General features: G+C 30.1%; 1 protein-coding gene across 1 annotated transcript in view; it reads left to right on the top strand.

Moving 5' to 3' along the window:
- Nucleotides 1–17730, top strand: part of LOC118199873 (glycine receptor subunit alpha-2-like) — a 253647-nt gene that overhangs the window by 167399 nt on the left and 68518 nt on the right. Inside the window, exons 3-5 of the mRNA XM_085823021.1 lie at nt 1046–1113; nt 10149–10372; nt 13789–13871. Coding sequence (XP_085679147.1) covers nt 1046–1113; nt 10149–10372; nt 13789–13871 — 375 coding nt within the window. The remainder of the gene's footprint in view (nt 1–1045; nt 1114–10148; nt 10373–13788; nt 13872–17730) is intronic.

Raw genomic sequence — 17730 nt, 5'->3', positions numbered from 1 at the left:
TAAATTAATACAATACTAAATGATTAAAATCCTTATTCCCCTTTTTTTAATAATAAATCGGACTGATATGAATTGAAATGCATTTCATTTTTAATATATTCACCTGAGTTTTATGGATATTTACAGATTTATTACAGTAAATAAATGTGAATCTGTAGCCGTATATTATACAAGTAGTATAGTAATTTTTAGAATTTTTTGATAATTTGCATTTTAAATTATCTTTTATATATTCGAGCATTTTTTTCAATTTTGTACGATTTTGTTGAAGTTTTATATTGCAATTTATACATGTTTTCTTACTGAGCTAACGGTAAAAGTTTCAGTTTAATATGATAGTTAAAGAGTGAATGAATAATGTGAGTAGTATCTATTACAGGTACACACAGTTACTTCATTTCCTTTTATACTCAGTTAACTTAAATACTTCTATAATTAATGATTTGAATTAAAGATGAAAACAGTGTTGGAAAAATTCTCTCAAATGATTACTTTGTAACGCCGTTAGAATGCGCTTTTCTTCTATATACTGAGAATAATAGTTTAGTTTGTAATGTGGATTTGAATAAGGAAGTATTACCGGTGTCCTACAGGCCTTTTGAAAAAAAATTATTTCCTGTTTTTGAAACTAAGTAGTTTTTGTTTACTCAATATAGACATAAATAGGAAGAACAGGCCAAAGTAAAATCTTAATAAGTAAAGCCCACAGAAATATATTTCTAGACTTTAGCTCGTTAAGTAAATTATTTTTATCAATTTATTTTGTTCAGTATCAACAAAATATTTTTAACCCTTTGTATTTTACTACACTTCTTATTTAGGTAAAACATTAATACAATAAATAGATTTCCTGATTAAGTTTTAATTTTCAAAGGTGTTACCTTTGGATCTGGAAAGTTTTCTTATCAGATACATTTACAAATCCGCTCTCTCCCTTCCTTCGAATAAGAACCCGAAATTTTCTGATGCTTTGCAGATCTAACCCAAAAATCATTTCTCGAACTATATGAAAGAAATTCTTAAGATTGCTTTTGTATTTCTTTAGGTACAGCTGTGGCCATGAAGGTACAAATGGAGATCGGTTACATGGGAGATATAGATACTAAGAAAATGGTAAGCATTCAATTGATATTATACTAGTAATTATATAGTTTCTTAATATATACGATTCTGATAATTGATTTTTTTTTCTTCCAGTAGTTTTGTTTGTTAGCTAGGGTCAATAAAAATACTTCATTTTGAAAACAAAAATTTACTTGAGTAAAGTAATTTTCAAATTAATTTTATAAATTTAAAAAACATATTCAGCATTAGAAAAGATTAACGACAGATTGCCATAAACCTATATGGGACTTGCCTATTTTTAAAGAATTATCTTGATTGTCCTATGAGTGTTCTGAATATCTAACTTTATCGGTGAAATGTACCGCTGCGATTAAAGACAGTTTTTTCCATTTACATTTTTGCCCTAAAACTACCAGGACCTACCCGAATAATTCGCACAACAGTTCTTTAGTCTTTATATTGCAGTCATTTTAGTCTACCTCATTTGAAGTGAACCCTCTCTAAGAAGACCAATCACTGTCTCATTCCAATTTATTCCTTCTATAGAGATGGTGTCAGAAAACTGTTCGGTATTGAGGTAGTTCTTAAAAGGTGCTTGGCACTTTTCCACAGCTAGGTTTCCACAGTTCTAGATGTGCGATTGCTATGAGAGGATTCATCGCTTTACGCTGTTACTGTTAAACTCCCTTTTTATCAACGTAGAATGGAATTTTACAATTCACATACTCATTAATCAGGTAAAGTACAAAAATATTTTATCACATAGTTTAATGGGAAGAAGAGATTAAATCATTGTGTTTATAGAATCCATCTACAGTTTTTTTATCACAAATAATAAAAACGGGGGCAGCTAAATAACGAAATCCATTAGTTTAGTTGCATTATCAAAATTATAAGACATTATTTTTATAAATTTACCAGTCTCCGAAAGCTTTTATTTTTCGTGATATAAAACTGCATATGAAATTTGTAAAGAAAATTATTTAATCTCTTGTTCCCATTAAGCTGTATGATAAATTATTTTTCTTCTTTTAGGTCATTAATAATTTTATAAGTTTTAAATAAAAGTTTATTTCATGAAACCTTTTTAGACCAAAGAGGTGGTAACCCAGAAGAGCTATCAGTCTCAAAACTGCATTTTGTGGCGTTTCACTATAAATGGTGAATCACTTTTTAAATTGTTGCCACAAAATATTATCGTCCCGCAATTATGTGTAAAGAAATTAAATAATGAAGAATCTGCATGAATATATGTATCATTCTCACATTGTGAAAAAACGACGGTACCTAGAGCCATCGAGCCATCAATATATAAGGTAAACCTTGAATAAGGTTATCCGTCATTCGAATATGGGCACCTGGACGCCCGAATTTCGAATTTGTTTTATTATCTACTCTATATTTTGTAAAATGTTAACGAATTTTTAATTCAGACTCAGTGATTTCAAAGCGAGTAATGGCGATACTGTACGAAAAAAAAAAATGTTTTATCTCCAGACTGTCTATCGGAAATTCTAAAGATAGGCTGTTTTTAAATACTTTAGAGGAAAGGAATATTAGGCCAAATGCTCTCGAAACGTGTGTGTGTGTATATAAAGGAAAAAATCGCTTCTTTTTTAAAATATATATTTCGCACAATGCTTCACTTTTTCATGCAGAAGTTAAATTATATGCTAGAGATTACCTTTAGTTATGTGCTGTTTTTTCTCTGCCTATTCCTATATTTAAGTTTCAGTCTTTAAGTATTAAACTTTATGATGCTTGTATGCAATTAATATGCGATAGTAACTAAATAAAATATTATTCTAAGCACACCATTTTTGTAAATTCTGTAGCATAGATACTGAGAATAAGCGTATTCTTTGCCTCAGAAATAATATGCAATAATAACCCAATAAACCGAAATACTCAATTTTTAATTTTGATCTAAAATCCTTTTATCCTTTATATAAAATAATTTTTGGCCAAAATTTTCTTAAAGTCTCAAGCAACAGTTACTGAACAAATTGCAATTCATGAAGACGCATAGAGTAAAATGCACTAATTGTTAACTTTGTAGATAACTGTGTGAAGTTGTTAACTGCTAAAATCACCAAAGTTTTTCAATTAGTTTTAGGAAGCATTTTACATTGAACTTGGCATTAATTTGCCTTAATTGGGCGTTTTGATCTATGAAAATCATTTAAAATGTTAAATTTTGTACTTTCCGAAACTTTGTTAGTGCTAAAATTACTCTGACACATATATTTCTTAGTGCTAAAATTACTCTGACACATATATTTCTACCTTAGTTAGAGATATGTAAATGAAAGTACGCGTCTAGGATCAATAGTTAAAGCCACCTTTCAAGGACACCTGTTTATTAAATGCCGAAACCCAAGGACTGCTACAGTACCATAAGATAAATATCCGAAGAAAGTAGTACCATCGGACGACAGTACCTTGTTTAATGCTTAAAATATATATGATAATTGTATTACATAATATTTAAAAGCATGTACATATCCTATTATTCAGTGATAACGGTAAAAACTAATTTTCTCCTTCAGATAAAGTAGGAGATGATGTTCAGATAAATAAAGTTCTCAATCATTTTTAATAAATAACAAAAACTTTTACTTTCTGTTGCTGAAAGTAGCTAACAACAAACTCTAATAATGCAATACACAAAAAATCCTAGCTATTTAAAAAAATTTCTGCTAACGGCTGCAAATACTAATGGCTAAAGAAGCACTCATTAGTTTTTTGCCTGCCTTTATTTAATAACGAATATTTTTAATAATGATTTATTAGTGTAAATGTACATCAAGTAATTACAGAAAAAACGGAAAAAATATCTTTCATTTTTTTTCTTTTAGCCAGCATATTTAATTCGTAAAATTAAACATCAACACGCAGCTGGTGGTAAGTGACTAATAGTGGAAATTACGGGAAATTACCTTGATCTAAAGATCACGTAAAATAAAAATACATTATTAAGAATGTGTTTTGTACTACTTATTACGGATCTTTCAAATCTGTGAAAACTTTTACTTCATTATAAGACTGTCAACAAAATAATGTTTTTTATTATATTTGTTATGGGTGTTATTTTTTTAAGAATTTGAGAAACTCAAACTACATGTTTGCTGAATGGCTTTCGCACCAAACTCTGTATTCAGAACTATGGCGAGTATGAATCATCCAGATAATTTCATGTATGAGGGCAAATATTGATCTTTATATCTATCTACTTAGAATATTGTTTGTTCGAAAGGCCGCAATTCATTTAAAAATCCAGAAGAATCCTAAATATTTGGATTAGTTGGGATTGTAACTCATTTGGATCATCGGAAAATTTACGTAATTAGATTTTCTTTGTTCTACTGGCCAAATATTTATTTACTCTAGTACAAGAAAGAGAATTTTATGTTTTCCTTCATCTTGATTTTATCGCAATAACGATTAGGTGATTAAAAAGAATAAAAAGTTTTATTATCGATAAAAACATAAAAACAAAAGCACACTTGTTTCAATAAAACGGAGATGTTGTTTAAATTTATTTTGCTGTCCAAAGCATCTTATGGCTACGAACAAATAGCCCTTTCCAAAAAACAAGGAATAAAATGACAGAATAGTGACATATACCAAAAGCTAACAATAAATAATTGACTTAAGTTGCACAACTTATATGAAGTTATAAATTCCTTATGTGACAAGAGAATTGAGATAAATGTCATGATGATGTTTATCTTGTTTTTAAAAAGGAAACACCTGATAGGGCAAAGGAATAATTCGTAAACTAAAATTTGTAATTCTATGTAGCTTCAGTAAAAATATTATGCTTACAGTAAATGAACAATTTTATCATCTATCTAGAGCATAAAAAGTATATATAAAGACCTGAAATATTTATCTTATGCCACAAATACAGTTATTATCCTTTTCTTTTATATAAATTTCTATAAATATTGTTAAAATGTTTTACGTTATTTGCTTGTAAATTTCAACTAGTTAAAAAATAAATTAAACATAAATTTATCCTTTATCATAGTAGCCGCATTTCAAAGATCCATTAAGCCCATATAGTTACTAGTTACTATACTGGACAATACAGCAACTTACAACACGTAATTGCTTTCTATTAAGGTAAACGTACAATTTGTCAAGCGATATATGGTTTATATTACATATATATATACGTAGTTCATGGGCTGGAATAATGAATTACATCAAGTTACAAAATTACATGTAGAAGGCCCAAAAAGACTTCACAGGCAACTAAACATTAGTCCATTTGTATGGGTGTTCACTCTCACTTACGCGAACGCTGTTCATTAATAAAAACTATCTCGATAATTAGAAACGATGACCACGACCTCCGATAATATCCTGTTTCTGCAGCAAATTGAATTTCAGTTAAGAACCCCAATATTTAATTCGCTTTAGCATAATTAAAGTGTGAAAAACCTTCTTGTTTCAGACCAGAAGCCAGCTAAGCGAAAATAGGGTAGTATGCAACTTTAACTCTTAATTAAAATTTAAAAATTATTGACCTAAAATAACAAAGATACAAACCATAATCAACGTTACTCGAGGAAAACAAAGTAAAATTTTAAAGCTTTTTCAGTTCTATACGAAAATGAAAAAATGTCAAAGGGTCAAATCATCCTTTCATCAAAATCCAAAAAATTAAATGCTAATATCAATTTCAAAGTTATCACTCTTATCTCAATTTGCCAACAGAGAGCAAAAATACTAGATTATGCGTAAGCCAAGAAAGAATCTATGCATTGTCAAGATGAAACACTTCGGAATTTAATTTCACTTAATAACTTCAGAATTTCATCTCGTTAACTTGCATAAATGCGAAATCTTGGATACTCAGTTACTAGAAGTTTTCATCTTTTGGAAGTGTTGAAATGGACTGTAGAAATGATAGCATGTATAAAACAATAATAAAAAATATGATGGAATAAAATATGTATTGTAAATAATTTTGAAATTTCCTTTTTCTCTACTTTATGATAATAATAGATGGGATACGGAAGCACTTAAAACAAAATATTATTAGCAAAAAGAATTTTGTTTTCTTAAATATGATTTCATTTTACAGTGCCCGCTTACAAAACATAGTTCGTTCCACGACAGCTTCATCATGGAGGGCGTCTTTTCCTATAGATCGTTCCTAATTCTGATCTGACATCGTTTAACATCGTAAAAAATGTTAAAACCATCACTAATTTTTGAAAAGTCATAAAATTATTTGCATATACCGTTTATGTGGATTATCTCAAAGCTTTGTAGCTCATTTTAATCTGAGCTTTGTGTCTTCAACTGGAGGTATAAGCCCTTTTGTGTTTTACTGAAATTCAGGATTCAAAACGTTCTCTAAAACAGAATGATTCTGAAATAGTGCATAGCATTGTCACTGGACAATTACGTTCCTGAGTTTGATTAAAATAGCACCGCTTAACTGTAGCCGGAAACTCTTCCAACTTTTTCACAATGTCCTTGATGATTACGCCGTTGTCATCTGTTAGTTCACTATGAACACAAAAAGAGCACGGACTCCTCAAAATTGTGTTAAAGATCCTTTCAGTGATTTAAAGCCATTGCTTCTGGACAATCCGGTGGCTTTCACAATGTCGAACTTGTCCATTTTCTGTCTGTTATGTTAGGTAAAATTAGTAGACATCCAAGCACTTTTCTGAAAAGAACTTTCTCGTACAGTTGCTTGACGCTAGTAATTACCTATTGATCCATCCGTGAAGTTAGAAAAGTTGTATTGAGAGACAGATCTTGCATATTCAAAAAATCATGCGTAATTTCTAAATACTTCTCCGGATCAGGTAGTCAGGAGCATTATCAAGTGACAGCATTATTTCCTGTAGTAAATCATCCTTTAATAGATATTTGTTTTACACAGGACGCAAAGGTTTTTTACTATATGCTCTTAATATATTGAATGGCTAATCCAAAACTTTGGACATTGATTTAATGGCATACTCTTTCTTAAAACGCTGGTATTCGTTAAGCGATAAATTGATAAGAGTTTCAGATTCAGTCTTTCTTGATTTAGTTGCAAAAAGGAGTGTAAGTCTTTCTGGGTTAGTTCTAAAACAATCTCTCCCCCCTTTTTTTGTGTGTGGGGGGTGGAGGGGGTCCTACTGGGGAATCTTTTCTCAAAACAGAGCTAGTTTCGCCACGTGTGTGATTGATAATGCGGGATATATTTCGGCGGTACACAACGTTTTTTAAGCGGGATATTCTTTATGCGAGGCAACATTGCATTACATTCTTACTTCAAAAGTTTTTTTTTACAGTTATTTCATTTTACGATGATTTAAATTGATATGTAAATTCGTAAGGTGAAAATCTCTTACGTTGACAGAAATAAGTGTACGCATAAAACATTACGGCGAGAGAAAGAATTTCAAACAGCTATAATTAATTCACTGAAACTGGAAACTAGCACATGCTGTCACTTTTTTATTGTGTATAAGCCAATAAATACCATCGCTGTTAATAGATGTTATTTAATTGATGAAGGCATTGGACTAATCACCCTTGAAATTCATTAAATTTAATTAGAACAGAAAACTTTTTTTTTTTTTTTTTTTTCAAATATAAAGATTTAAGTTAAGCAAAAAGCACAGATCGTCTTTCTGTCTTTCAAAGGTCATCGTTCGCTTTAGATTGTTGAGAAACAAAAATTCCAGATTTAATTAGAAACAGAAATTCCAGATTAATTTAAATCTGAAAAGGTTGCTGCTCTTTAAATCACGTTTAGTAAATTTTAATTATCCACTGTGCTGCAGCCTACAACAGTTTCCTCATTAAAGGTACTATTTATCTCCATGTGCCAAAAAAGGTCTTAGTCTTCCTTGTGACCTCCCAAATAGTCATTTTTCATAGTACAGCCATTTGGCAAAGCAGAGGTACTTTAATTTATTTTTTAAATTCAGCCAGACCATAACTGTTTAATAAGTGGAATGACTTAAAACCAAAAATTACATTTCTTATCAGTTTAAATCTTTATTTATTTTCTTTAATAATATACCTAACTGAAATAATTTAAAGTCAATGTAATTGTAATACATCTAAAGAGTGATATTTATGAAAATGTACAGCATTATTGTAACTAAAAATATCCTAATTATAAGCGCTTTTGTGACAGCGCGATCAAGAAGAAAACGATTTAAGTTGCCATGGAAATCGCAAGCAATTTTTACTTAGAACTAAAAGAAGTATTGTAATCACTAAAAATTTTGGGTATCATATTTCAAAGAAAATACCCATTTTGACCGCTATCAAATGCAATTTAACGATGTTTTTACGTGACATCTGTACGTAAGAACAGAATAAAGGACTCTTTTTCCCCAAATGAATTATAAAACTGATTTAAAATGGATTCAGAAGAGATTTTTTTCGAGGCGTCTTGTATGTACATACGTATGTATGTATGTATCTCGCATAACTCAAAACGAGTAGTCTCACAGCGTTGAAATTTGGTATACGAGCCTGATATAGCACGCAGTTGTGCACTTCTCTTTTTTGTTGCAATCGGCCCCCACCAAACATATACAAATATTATACTCACTGTAATGAGTATATATAATTAAATATACATATATATATATATATATATATATATATACCCACTCTTTTAACCGATTCAGTAAGTCCAGTTTCTTTATACTTATATGTTGTTAAATTGTGCATTTTTTACTTTAAGTGATTGAATTATTTTTTACCTCATTTAAAAGTGATTGAATTATTTTTTTTATGTTCTGGTTAGAATTTTTATGCCTTTGTTTAATCTGCATGCAGTAGTTGTAGAATTATCAACAATTTAAAAGTTTCAGTGGTACTAAGCCTAACGAGAACGCCGTTTGTTTCCAATTAAAATTCTTAGTAGAATAAAGAATTGAGTCAGTTGGTGCACCAGTTTCAGTGCTTTTTGCCCAGTGTGACCAAAAGTTAATTTTCGGTTTCGTGCACGGAAACCTGTCTTCCTACCCCCCCCTTGGTTGAACTACTTGTTTTTGCGTACAAACTGTAATTTTAAATGTAAAAAATGTTTTTAACTGCATTTGGTGTTTTAGGCTTTTTAGATGTTTTATAATTTTTGATAAAGATTCAGTTTTTACATATTTTTGACTTGGCACTAAGTGAGAACTGAATTGATTGAATTAGAAATTTATCTCTGATGGATATTCGAGGAAATAAGTTTAAATGAAGTGCAATAAAAATGCATAATTAATAGACCGTACAATGAGGTCATGTAGTAATATCAGGTATTTTATATATAGTATTCCTTTACTTGTTTTTGAACTAGAACAATTCTAATCAGTACTAACTAGTGTCAGTCCGCCATTTTTTAGCCCCGCGCACTTAATGCAACTTAATTCTCTTTTACGCACAATAAAAATGTTTCAACATCTATGTCTCTAGCAATGCGTCATTCTATAGGCATGTAGTTTTTTTCTTATCATTGTCTATTATATGGTACATTTAATCAAATATTGCATCATTCATATTAGTACGATGTATAGTTTGTAATATGATATACAATCTTTTCTTAATTTTATATTTAATTGCACTAAAAACAGTGTGCACCTGCACATGAGCGTATGAATGAAAATGTGCATTATGGTAAACTTCCTTATTATGTATATAACTGCATTGATTTCTGAATTTGCAGCATGTGATAGAAATAGTTAGTACGCATATATAGTGTGAACTTTTACTAGAATCATATCAATCCTATCTGCGTTATGTATATAATCTTCCCTTAATTTTATACTTAACTGCATTTATATCTAGTTTCATATCATTATTTACAAATAGTATATTTACTCTAGTGATGTTTGGTCCGAAATGGATCTCCTTCCGTAAAAGGTCGAGTAGATGATAATCTCGCGTGATGAATACCCTAGTGGGAGTCTGTTTAGCTGGGAATCCATACCAAATTGGATCACAGTTTTGGTCCATATACCAGTCTGTTCCATACCAGTTTGGGTATGGAATTCCTTTAAGTTAAGATTCTAATGAATCAATCGTTGTGATATATTTTATAGAATTTATAACTCTTTACACAGACGTTCGAAATTCATGCGACGTTCAGACAGTGGTGGATGGACGAAAGACTCACCTTCAACGCATCTATGGGCTCCAAGGTTGTAGGTCTGAAAAGTCTCAGGGATCTTATCTGGACGCCGACTCTCTTCTTCATCAACGAGAAAGACAGCAAACTCGTCGTGAGCACAAGAGACAATGTTTATGTCCAGATTGACCCGGATGGGAATGTCTATTATGCACTCAGGTATGATTCGGCAAATCTGCTGTTTATGTTACATAGCTGGATTCCTTAAGCGGACAGGCCTAAATAAATTGTTAAATACAGAGGACCTGATTGTGTGCGTCTATTAATTGGCATAGACATGAAGCACCAGCAATGTTAATATGATTTTTTTCGCAGGCATATTCTAATTTTACTCTTGAATATTCCTAGGAAGGGAATCCAGTTGTGTATGACCCTTCTTTTACTATTATTACACCCTCTTATTAGGCAATTAAAATTTATGACAATTTCTTGGGATTAATAATTGGTTAAGTAACTAAAGCTATTGATCAACGAAGGTTCTCGAGTGAAAATAACGCACTTCGGATCGCTCTACACTTGCTTTAAATGTCTAAAAAGTTACGGATTCATAAAACTAACTACTGAATAGGTAACAAATGTAGAGTTTGATTAAATGTTTTAAACTGTCAAAAGTAAGACACGAAACGAAGCAATGACTGATCAGTTTCGCAGCAGTTTCTTATAAGTTACCAATTAAATGCAATTCAATTTTAATTTTTGCGAAAGATAAACATTTCAGCTTTTCATACTTTATAATTCAGCAGCTTAGGAAAAGAAACATAATCGCCGTGAACCTTAAAATGAATTTATCTGTTTGGGGAGGGTGTGGACCAGCAGCTGTTGAAATTTCATGTTGTTACTTAGTAATAATAAATGATTTCCAGAATACAATAATATGTATTCTTTCTTCAGGACATGGTTTCAGAAATAAACTTCCAAAGCAGATACTTTTAGCTATGTTATTATAGTTGTCCACTTGACTTCTTCATACTATGAATGAAACACTTTCGAGACTAATATGCTTGTCCTTCCACGAAATGAAGTAATTAGATGACAAAAAATCTGTAGCCACAATATTTCTAAATTAACTTGTGCTTTAAAATTCTGACTTGCTCACAGGCTTTTATCTACGTCGTGTCTTCCGATGAAAATGCACGAACTCCGAATAGATATTTCAACTTCATTAATGTTAAAAAGAGAAAATAACCTGAGAATGTAGGTCACTAACCTTTCTAAAACTTTTGAAAATTTTGTATTTTTCATCGAATTTGTTTGTTGTTTCAAGACTAAATTTCCTAATAGTTAACAAGATCAGATTTCCATGAAATGATTAAACAGCTATCAGGCAGATCACAGACAGTGGCATCTGAAGTCAGTTTTCTACATAGACTGTTTTTTAAGCTGTCGAAACATAACAACCTGTTTATTTTTAAAGTAATTCCTTTCTGTAAAATAATTATTTTTTTAAAGATTTATGAACGTTGGTAAACCACTAGTGGCTGAATGGTAAGATCACTGAACACTGCTACTTCGACTCAGAATCTGATGCTAGTATTTGTGGTTTTTCCTATACATAATATGAATAAAAGTTCTCCTCAAATGTCTTTCTCAAAAGTATAGCTTCCGTTAGATGGCTCATATTCGTGGTAAAAATATTTATTATTTAAGATTTATCTCTTTTTTTCAATTCTTGAGAAGGAAATTTTACTGTTTTCTCTAGAACTTTGTTAGCAATATTCCAAGCTTGCATATTTAGTTTAATTTTGTAATTTCAGTAAGCTTTTTATCTCATTGTTTCCCTTAATTCCAAGAAAATTATTAAGAAATTGTTAATTGTTAGCTGAATTGAGAATTAAGTACTTTATTCTCAAAACTGAAGCGCTTATCAATGGCGTATGCATTATGTTTTCACGATAAACTTTGTTATTGGCTTGATACTGACTTTGATTTACGTTTATGAAGTACATAAACCGAACTTGCTCGAGAAACACCATGCCACCGGCTTCACTGTTTCTAAACCGATTCCCATTAATCTGAATTGCAATTCTTACTGCTGTTTTCAGTGTAAGAAATTCCGTAAAAGTTAAAAATGATCTATCTTCACCATAACTAGCTTCCCAAAGTCCATAAACTGAGTCTGAACGCTGAATGGTTTCCTGGAATTTATTTTAGTGACTTAACCTACAAAATCCACTAAAAGGGCAAAAAGAGATTAAATAAGAATGTTTGAAAATGAAATATGCCACTTATTATCAATTTCTTGTCCCCTTCGTATTAAGTTTGCATTGTGTATTTTTCGTTATAACATTCGCCTTTGAACAAAAAGTGTAGTTGGCGTTTTACAGTTATTGCTAGATGGATGGATTAATTGAATTGCCGCCTTAGTTTAATTTTCTCACAAGAGTTAAATGTAAAGTGATGAACTAAGACATAGCTTTCCTTTTCCTGTATTGCTCTTGAATTGTTTAGTATAAAGTAAATAAGTAAATAAATTCTGAGTTAAAAGTTTAGAATTTGTTATGGAAGACTTCAGAAAACCGTTCCTGGTAATTCTATAAAAAATTTATATTACAGCCTAAAAGAGCACGGATTTTCATCTATGCCGCTAATAATAAAGAATCCTCATGCGTGTATTAAATAAGAATTGTTTTAAGTAACTATAAGTATAAAATATAATATAAGGTTTTATGTTTTAACATTTTTATTAAAAAAAAACAACCTAAGCTACCAAAAAATGGAAGAGTTGATAATGTTCGATAATAGCCAAGATTCCTAGGAATTAATTACAATCAAAGACTTATTTCCCCCAAATTGCCGAGTGGATAAGCCGCTGAACACTGACAGTTCTAATATGATTCAAATACCTTTCAGTTTTCCTTAGACACATCTCTATGAAGGTATCCGTTCCTTTAGCAGTGAAGATATCATTCGAGTTCTTTTCTTTAACTAAATTAAATAAAACAACTTGGATAATTATTTATGACTTATTAACTTAAACACGAACCAGTTTGCCTTAGACAATCCTGCCTGAAGGCATTCCTTCCCTTTGGCAGATAGCGCTCCTATGTCTTCAAGCATTGAATTAAGCAATATAATAACAGGATTACGCTTTACAAATAAACAAGAAAAACACACTTTTGAGAAATTAAAAATTTAGCTTAAAAATGAAATTATCAGCAGAACTTGAAGGTAAGAAAATAAGAGAGGTTAATATGTCAAAAGTCATGAATCTATTCCGCTTTACAATTTATAAGTAGTGAAACATTAATCGCAAGTATTTACAAGATAAAATTCGAGGAATTAGTGCAATAATTTTTGTGTTCATTATATTACTACTTATATTATTTCAGTGTTGTTTTCTACAAATCAAAATGTATTTTTAACGTTGCGGCATGATTCTAAGTTGCATGATGTTGCATTTTAAGGTATGTCCTCATGACTACAGGGGGCGCACATTTATCTCTTTACGTAGGTTGAAAAAAATTATAGGTACGGCTCGGTGCGTCAATCTGTGTTTTGAACTATTTATTATACCTTCTAAAAGTAAATTCAGAAATTATTAATATTATTCATAATCCTTTTTTCCCCTTTTTCAGGTTACAATTGGTCTTATCGTGCCCTATGAATTTAAAGCACTACCCATTCGACAAACAGTCCTGCCGCATTCGTGTTAGTAGTTGTAAGTATGAACATGAATAGCGTTTCATAATTTCTATCAAAATTAGAGATATTTTATTTATTTTCTAATAGATGGCAGCATTTACGCGATTAGAAGTTTGACGTCATTTTGAAGCTCCAGACTTTTTATGAATGAAAGAAAATTGGAAAAAATTTATTTCTTTTTTTGCATTCATTTATTTGCAGGTGTTTTTTTTTTTTTTTTTTTTTTTTTTTTTTTTTTTTCTCTCTCTCTTCCCCATATTACTTAAAGAAGAACAAATATGTGATTGCAATTTTAAGAAATGATTAAATTAGAACAAAATTAGGAAGTGATATTTTCACCTGTGATGCCATATGTTAATACTAAGATAGTTATGTGAAATAACTTAATAGAACACTAAGATTACAGTCCTTAGTTATTATTAGGAAGAATTTTAGATATCTCAACGTATAACTATTGCAGAATGAAATTTTTAAAAAACGTAAAAAGCAAAAACGTTTAATGATTAATAAAATCTGTCATCATTGCTAGTGAATGCATTTTCTCAATATTCCAGCGTTTTCGGTATTCATGATTTTCCGAAATAATAATTAATTTATTTTCTGGATATTCTGTATCTCCTTTCAGAAATTTTGAAGAATCTCGAGATTTAAAAAATATTTTGTTAAAACTAGCTGTTCTAGCAAAGAAAGAAAGAGGCAGTAAAAAATTCGACAAAATGGAACTGAAAATATTAGGTTGTTTTATATATATGTATGTATAAACATGTAAGATAAAATCCTAACTTTAAATTGTAATAACCGTTAAAGCATCCTTCCTAACTTGGTTATATCCTTTTTCTGTCCTAAAAAAGTTATATGCGTAGAATAAATCTTTCTGAACTCTGCCATTTTAAAACTAAATTCTGTCATATGATTGAGATATAGCAGTAAATACACGTGTACTTACATGATGTCTAAACTAAAATTGAAATCTTTTATCAAATGTTAATTATAAATTTGAAAACCAAACTTTTAGCCAACAAACCGAAATAAAGCTGAGCTGTAACTTTGCTATTCTTAATACGGCATGCATCAATCAATATCCTAATCTTCAAAATATTTCCACGCTGGTATCTACTCTTAACTATGACTCCACTGCCTTTTATTAACCAGTTCTGTCGAAATCTGAAACTTGTATTGCTTTACTGTATTTTATTTTAATAATAATGGCTGAAATAAAAAGTACGCGTCAAATAGCCCATGACAGTGTCTAATTGAAAAACGTTTTTTAACATTAGCACTATCAGCATCTCTATCTCTAACAAGTTCAAAATTCAAATCAGTGCACACGCACACACACATATACATATACATATGTAATAATAAATTGATACAAAGAGAGAAGAAGACCCATTCACTACTTTTCATGGCTGGAATAATGGGGACGGTGATAGCAGATAGCTTGACTTTCTGTCGTAGTATGTAGCTAGAACTCTTTTGAAGAATTACAAATTTTACTTGATAATCTGATCTCTCTTTATTACTACTTGTCGATTCTTAACTACATATTTTATTCCATAACAAATCTCATTACATTTAAGCAATCTATTCTCCACAATTTTAAACTTTGCAGTTGCATTAAGTAATGGAGAAATAGAGCTTAGCGAAGAGACGTGATTTATCAGGACAGTGCAAGCGGCGAAAGAGTGATGCGTTATTGCAACACTGCAATGCAATTCTAGGGAGTTAGTGCCTGAGCAGTACTTCCCAGAGCAATTAGAATGAACGGTACATGAAATCTGTCCCTCGTAGGAGGTCATGCATTGTGAAAAAAAAAATGATGCATAATAGTTGTAGTGTTATTTATAAGCTCGGAAAGTCTTTGTTTTAATCCTGAGCAACTAATGGGCAAACATCTACAGCGATACAGGTACTGAAGGGAAATAATGACCTAAAATTTTGCAGTAAGCATACTTGAAGAAAGGGTTTACACCAGTTGAAAATTAAAACTTTAAAGGTCTATTGTCAATTTGTTCCAATCAAGTTGAATTTGTTAATAATTTTCAGTCATATATTATATATATATATATATTTAAACAAATTTAAATTCTTAACAATATATATATATATATATTATGTTTCCTTTTTTTTTTTTTTTTTTTTTTTTTTTTTTTTTTGATAAAATTCTTTTTGCTTGAATTTTGATTTGAAGGTAAAATTTTGATTTGAATTTTTCACGAAGTGTTTTATTATTTCACTTACGTTTTCAATTCTTTTTAATAGAGTTCTCTTTGTTTAAAGATAGTTACAATCGAAAACATCGCGGACGAAAATGTCGCGGAGAAAATAACTCAAGGCGAAAACGTCCTAGTACAAAACATCGTAGGAGAAAAGAAAGCAAAGGGATAACATCGCAGTTCTAAAACATGCTGATACAAAATATCGTCGTCGAAAATAAAGCTATTCAAAAACTTGGAACTGTTTACAAGGTTACAAACATCGCCGTCGAAAATATCGTGGTAAAGCATCTACAAATAATCGCATGACGACAACATCGCACACATGCGTTTTTTAGGATTTAAAAGTGGTAAATGCACATTCGCATAAAGATTTGGAAGCGCAAGGAATGTTAACGAAACAAAACAAGATATAATTAACAAAAAAAAAATAAATAAATAAATAAATAAATAAATAAACAAGATATAATAAAACAACAAGATATAATGTTAACAGAAACAAAACAAGATATAATTTCACCAAAACAATATCAAATTAACAAAGAAAATAATTTGATAATTAACTAAGCAATTTTTATAGAGGTAACCTCATGCAGTTATTTATTTTCCTTTTTTTAAACATTTTTAGGCTGTATTTTTCATGGAAAAAATTCTGAGGAAAACTTTATAAAAAAAGATTAATTTATTAATGACCTTTGTAAATTAACTATGTAAATTTAAAATTATATTAAGTCCTGTAAGTTGCATTAATTTTCTACTCATTTTCAATTTTTAAATGCTTAAGTTTCTTTCCTACTTTTTCAGTAAAAATTTATTAGTTCATTCAAAAATATGATCTGTAAAAGTAAAAAATATCCCTCTTTCCTTCTTGCGCTCCCACATCATTATGCGAAAATGCATTACACCTTTTAAAACCTGATATACGCATGTGTGCGATGTTACAGTCAAGCGATGATTTGTAGGTACACTGCTCAAAAAAAGAAAAAAGAAAAAAAAGGGACAGTTCTATATCTCCTGTTCTACTGGGCCGATTGACAAAATTCAAATTGCGTTCTTCATGTCACGAAAGCGCGACTTAAGATATATATTAGATTTATACATAGCACTAATCTAACATAGGTATTTTGACACAAAATCGGACTTTTTCTGAAATAACATACCAATTTTTTTACATATTTCGATTCTACAACTCAAATTACGCCTAAATATGAAATTTTGTAAAATTTGGAGCGACATTTACGGAGAAATTCACAAATTTATGTTGGCACTTTTTTATCAATTTGCGCCAAGAATAGTTCACTTGGCGAACTTCTTAATATATGGCAACCTAGTTTCTTTCCCGTAAGAGGGAAAAAATTCATCATCGTCCCTTTTTTCCAAATAATATTCTTTATATTATATTTTTAATTATAATTTATTATTTTAAGTACTTTTTTCTATTTCGAATTTTTTTTTTTTTTTTTCAAATAGTTTTCTTTATATATATATTTTGTCATAGTTATTATTTTAGGTAATTTTTAAATTTTTATACTTTTATTTTAATTGTTTGTGTTGCATTGTCTCTTCAGATAATTGTTTTAAAATTTTCTATTTATTCCTTTGAACTGAGCATTTTAAATATATTTATTAATATAAATTTTCCAGAATTTGATTTTATTT

This window comes from Stegodyphus dumicola, chromosome 8 (assembly GCF_044657685.1).
Source record: "Stegodyphus dumicola isolate Sdum_Otavi_A_Nest chromosome 8, ASM4465768v1".
Classification (NCBI taxonomy): Eukaryota; Metazoa; Arthropoda; class Arachnida; order Araneae; family Eresidae; genus Stegodyphus; species Stegodyphus dumicola.
The sequence above is the reverse complement of the archived record's forward strand: the minus strand, read 5'-3'. Positions and strand labels throughout refer to the sequence as shown.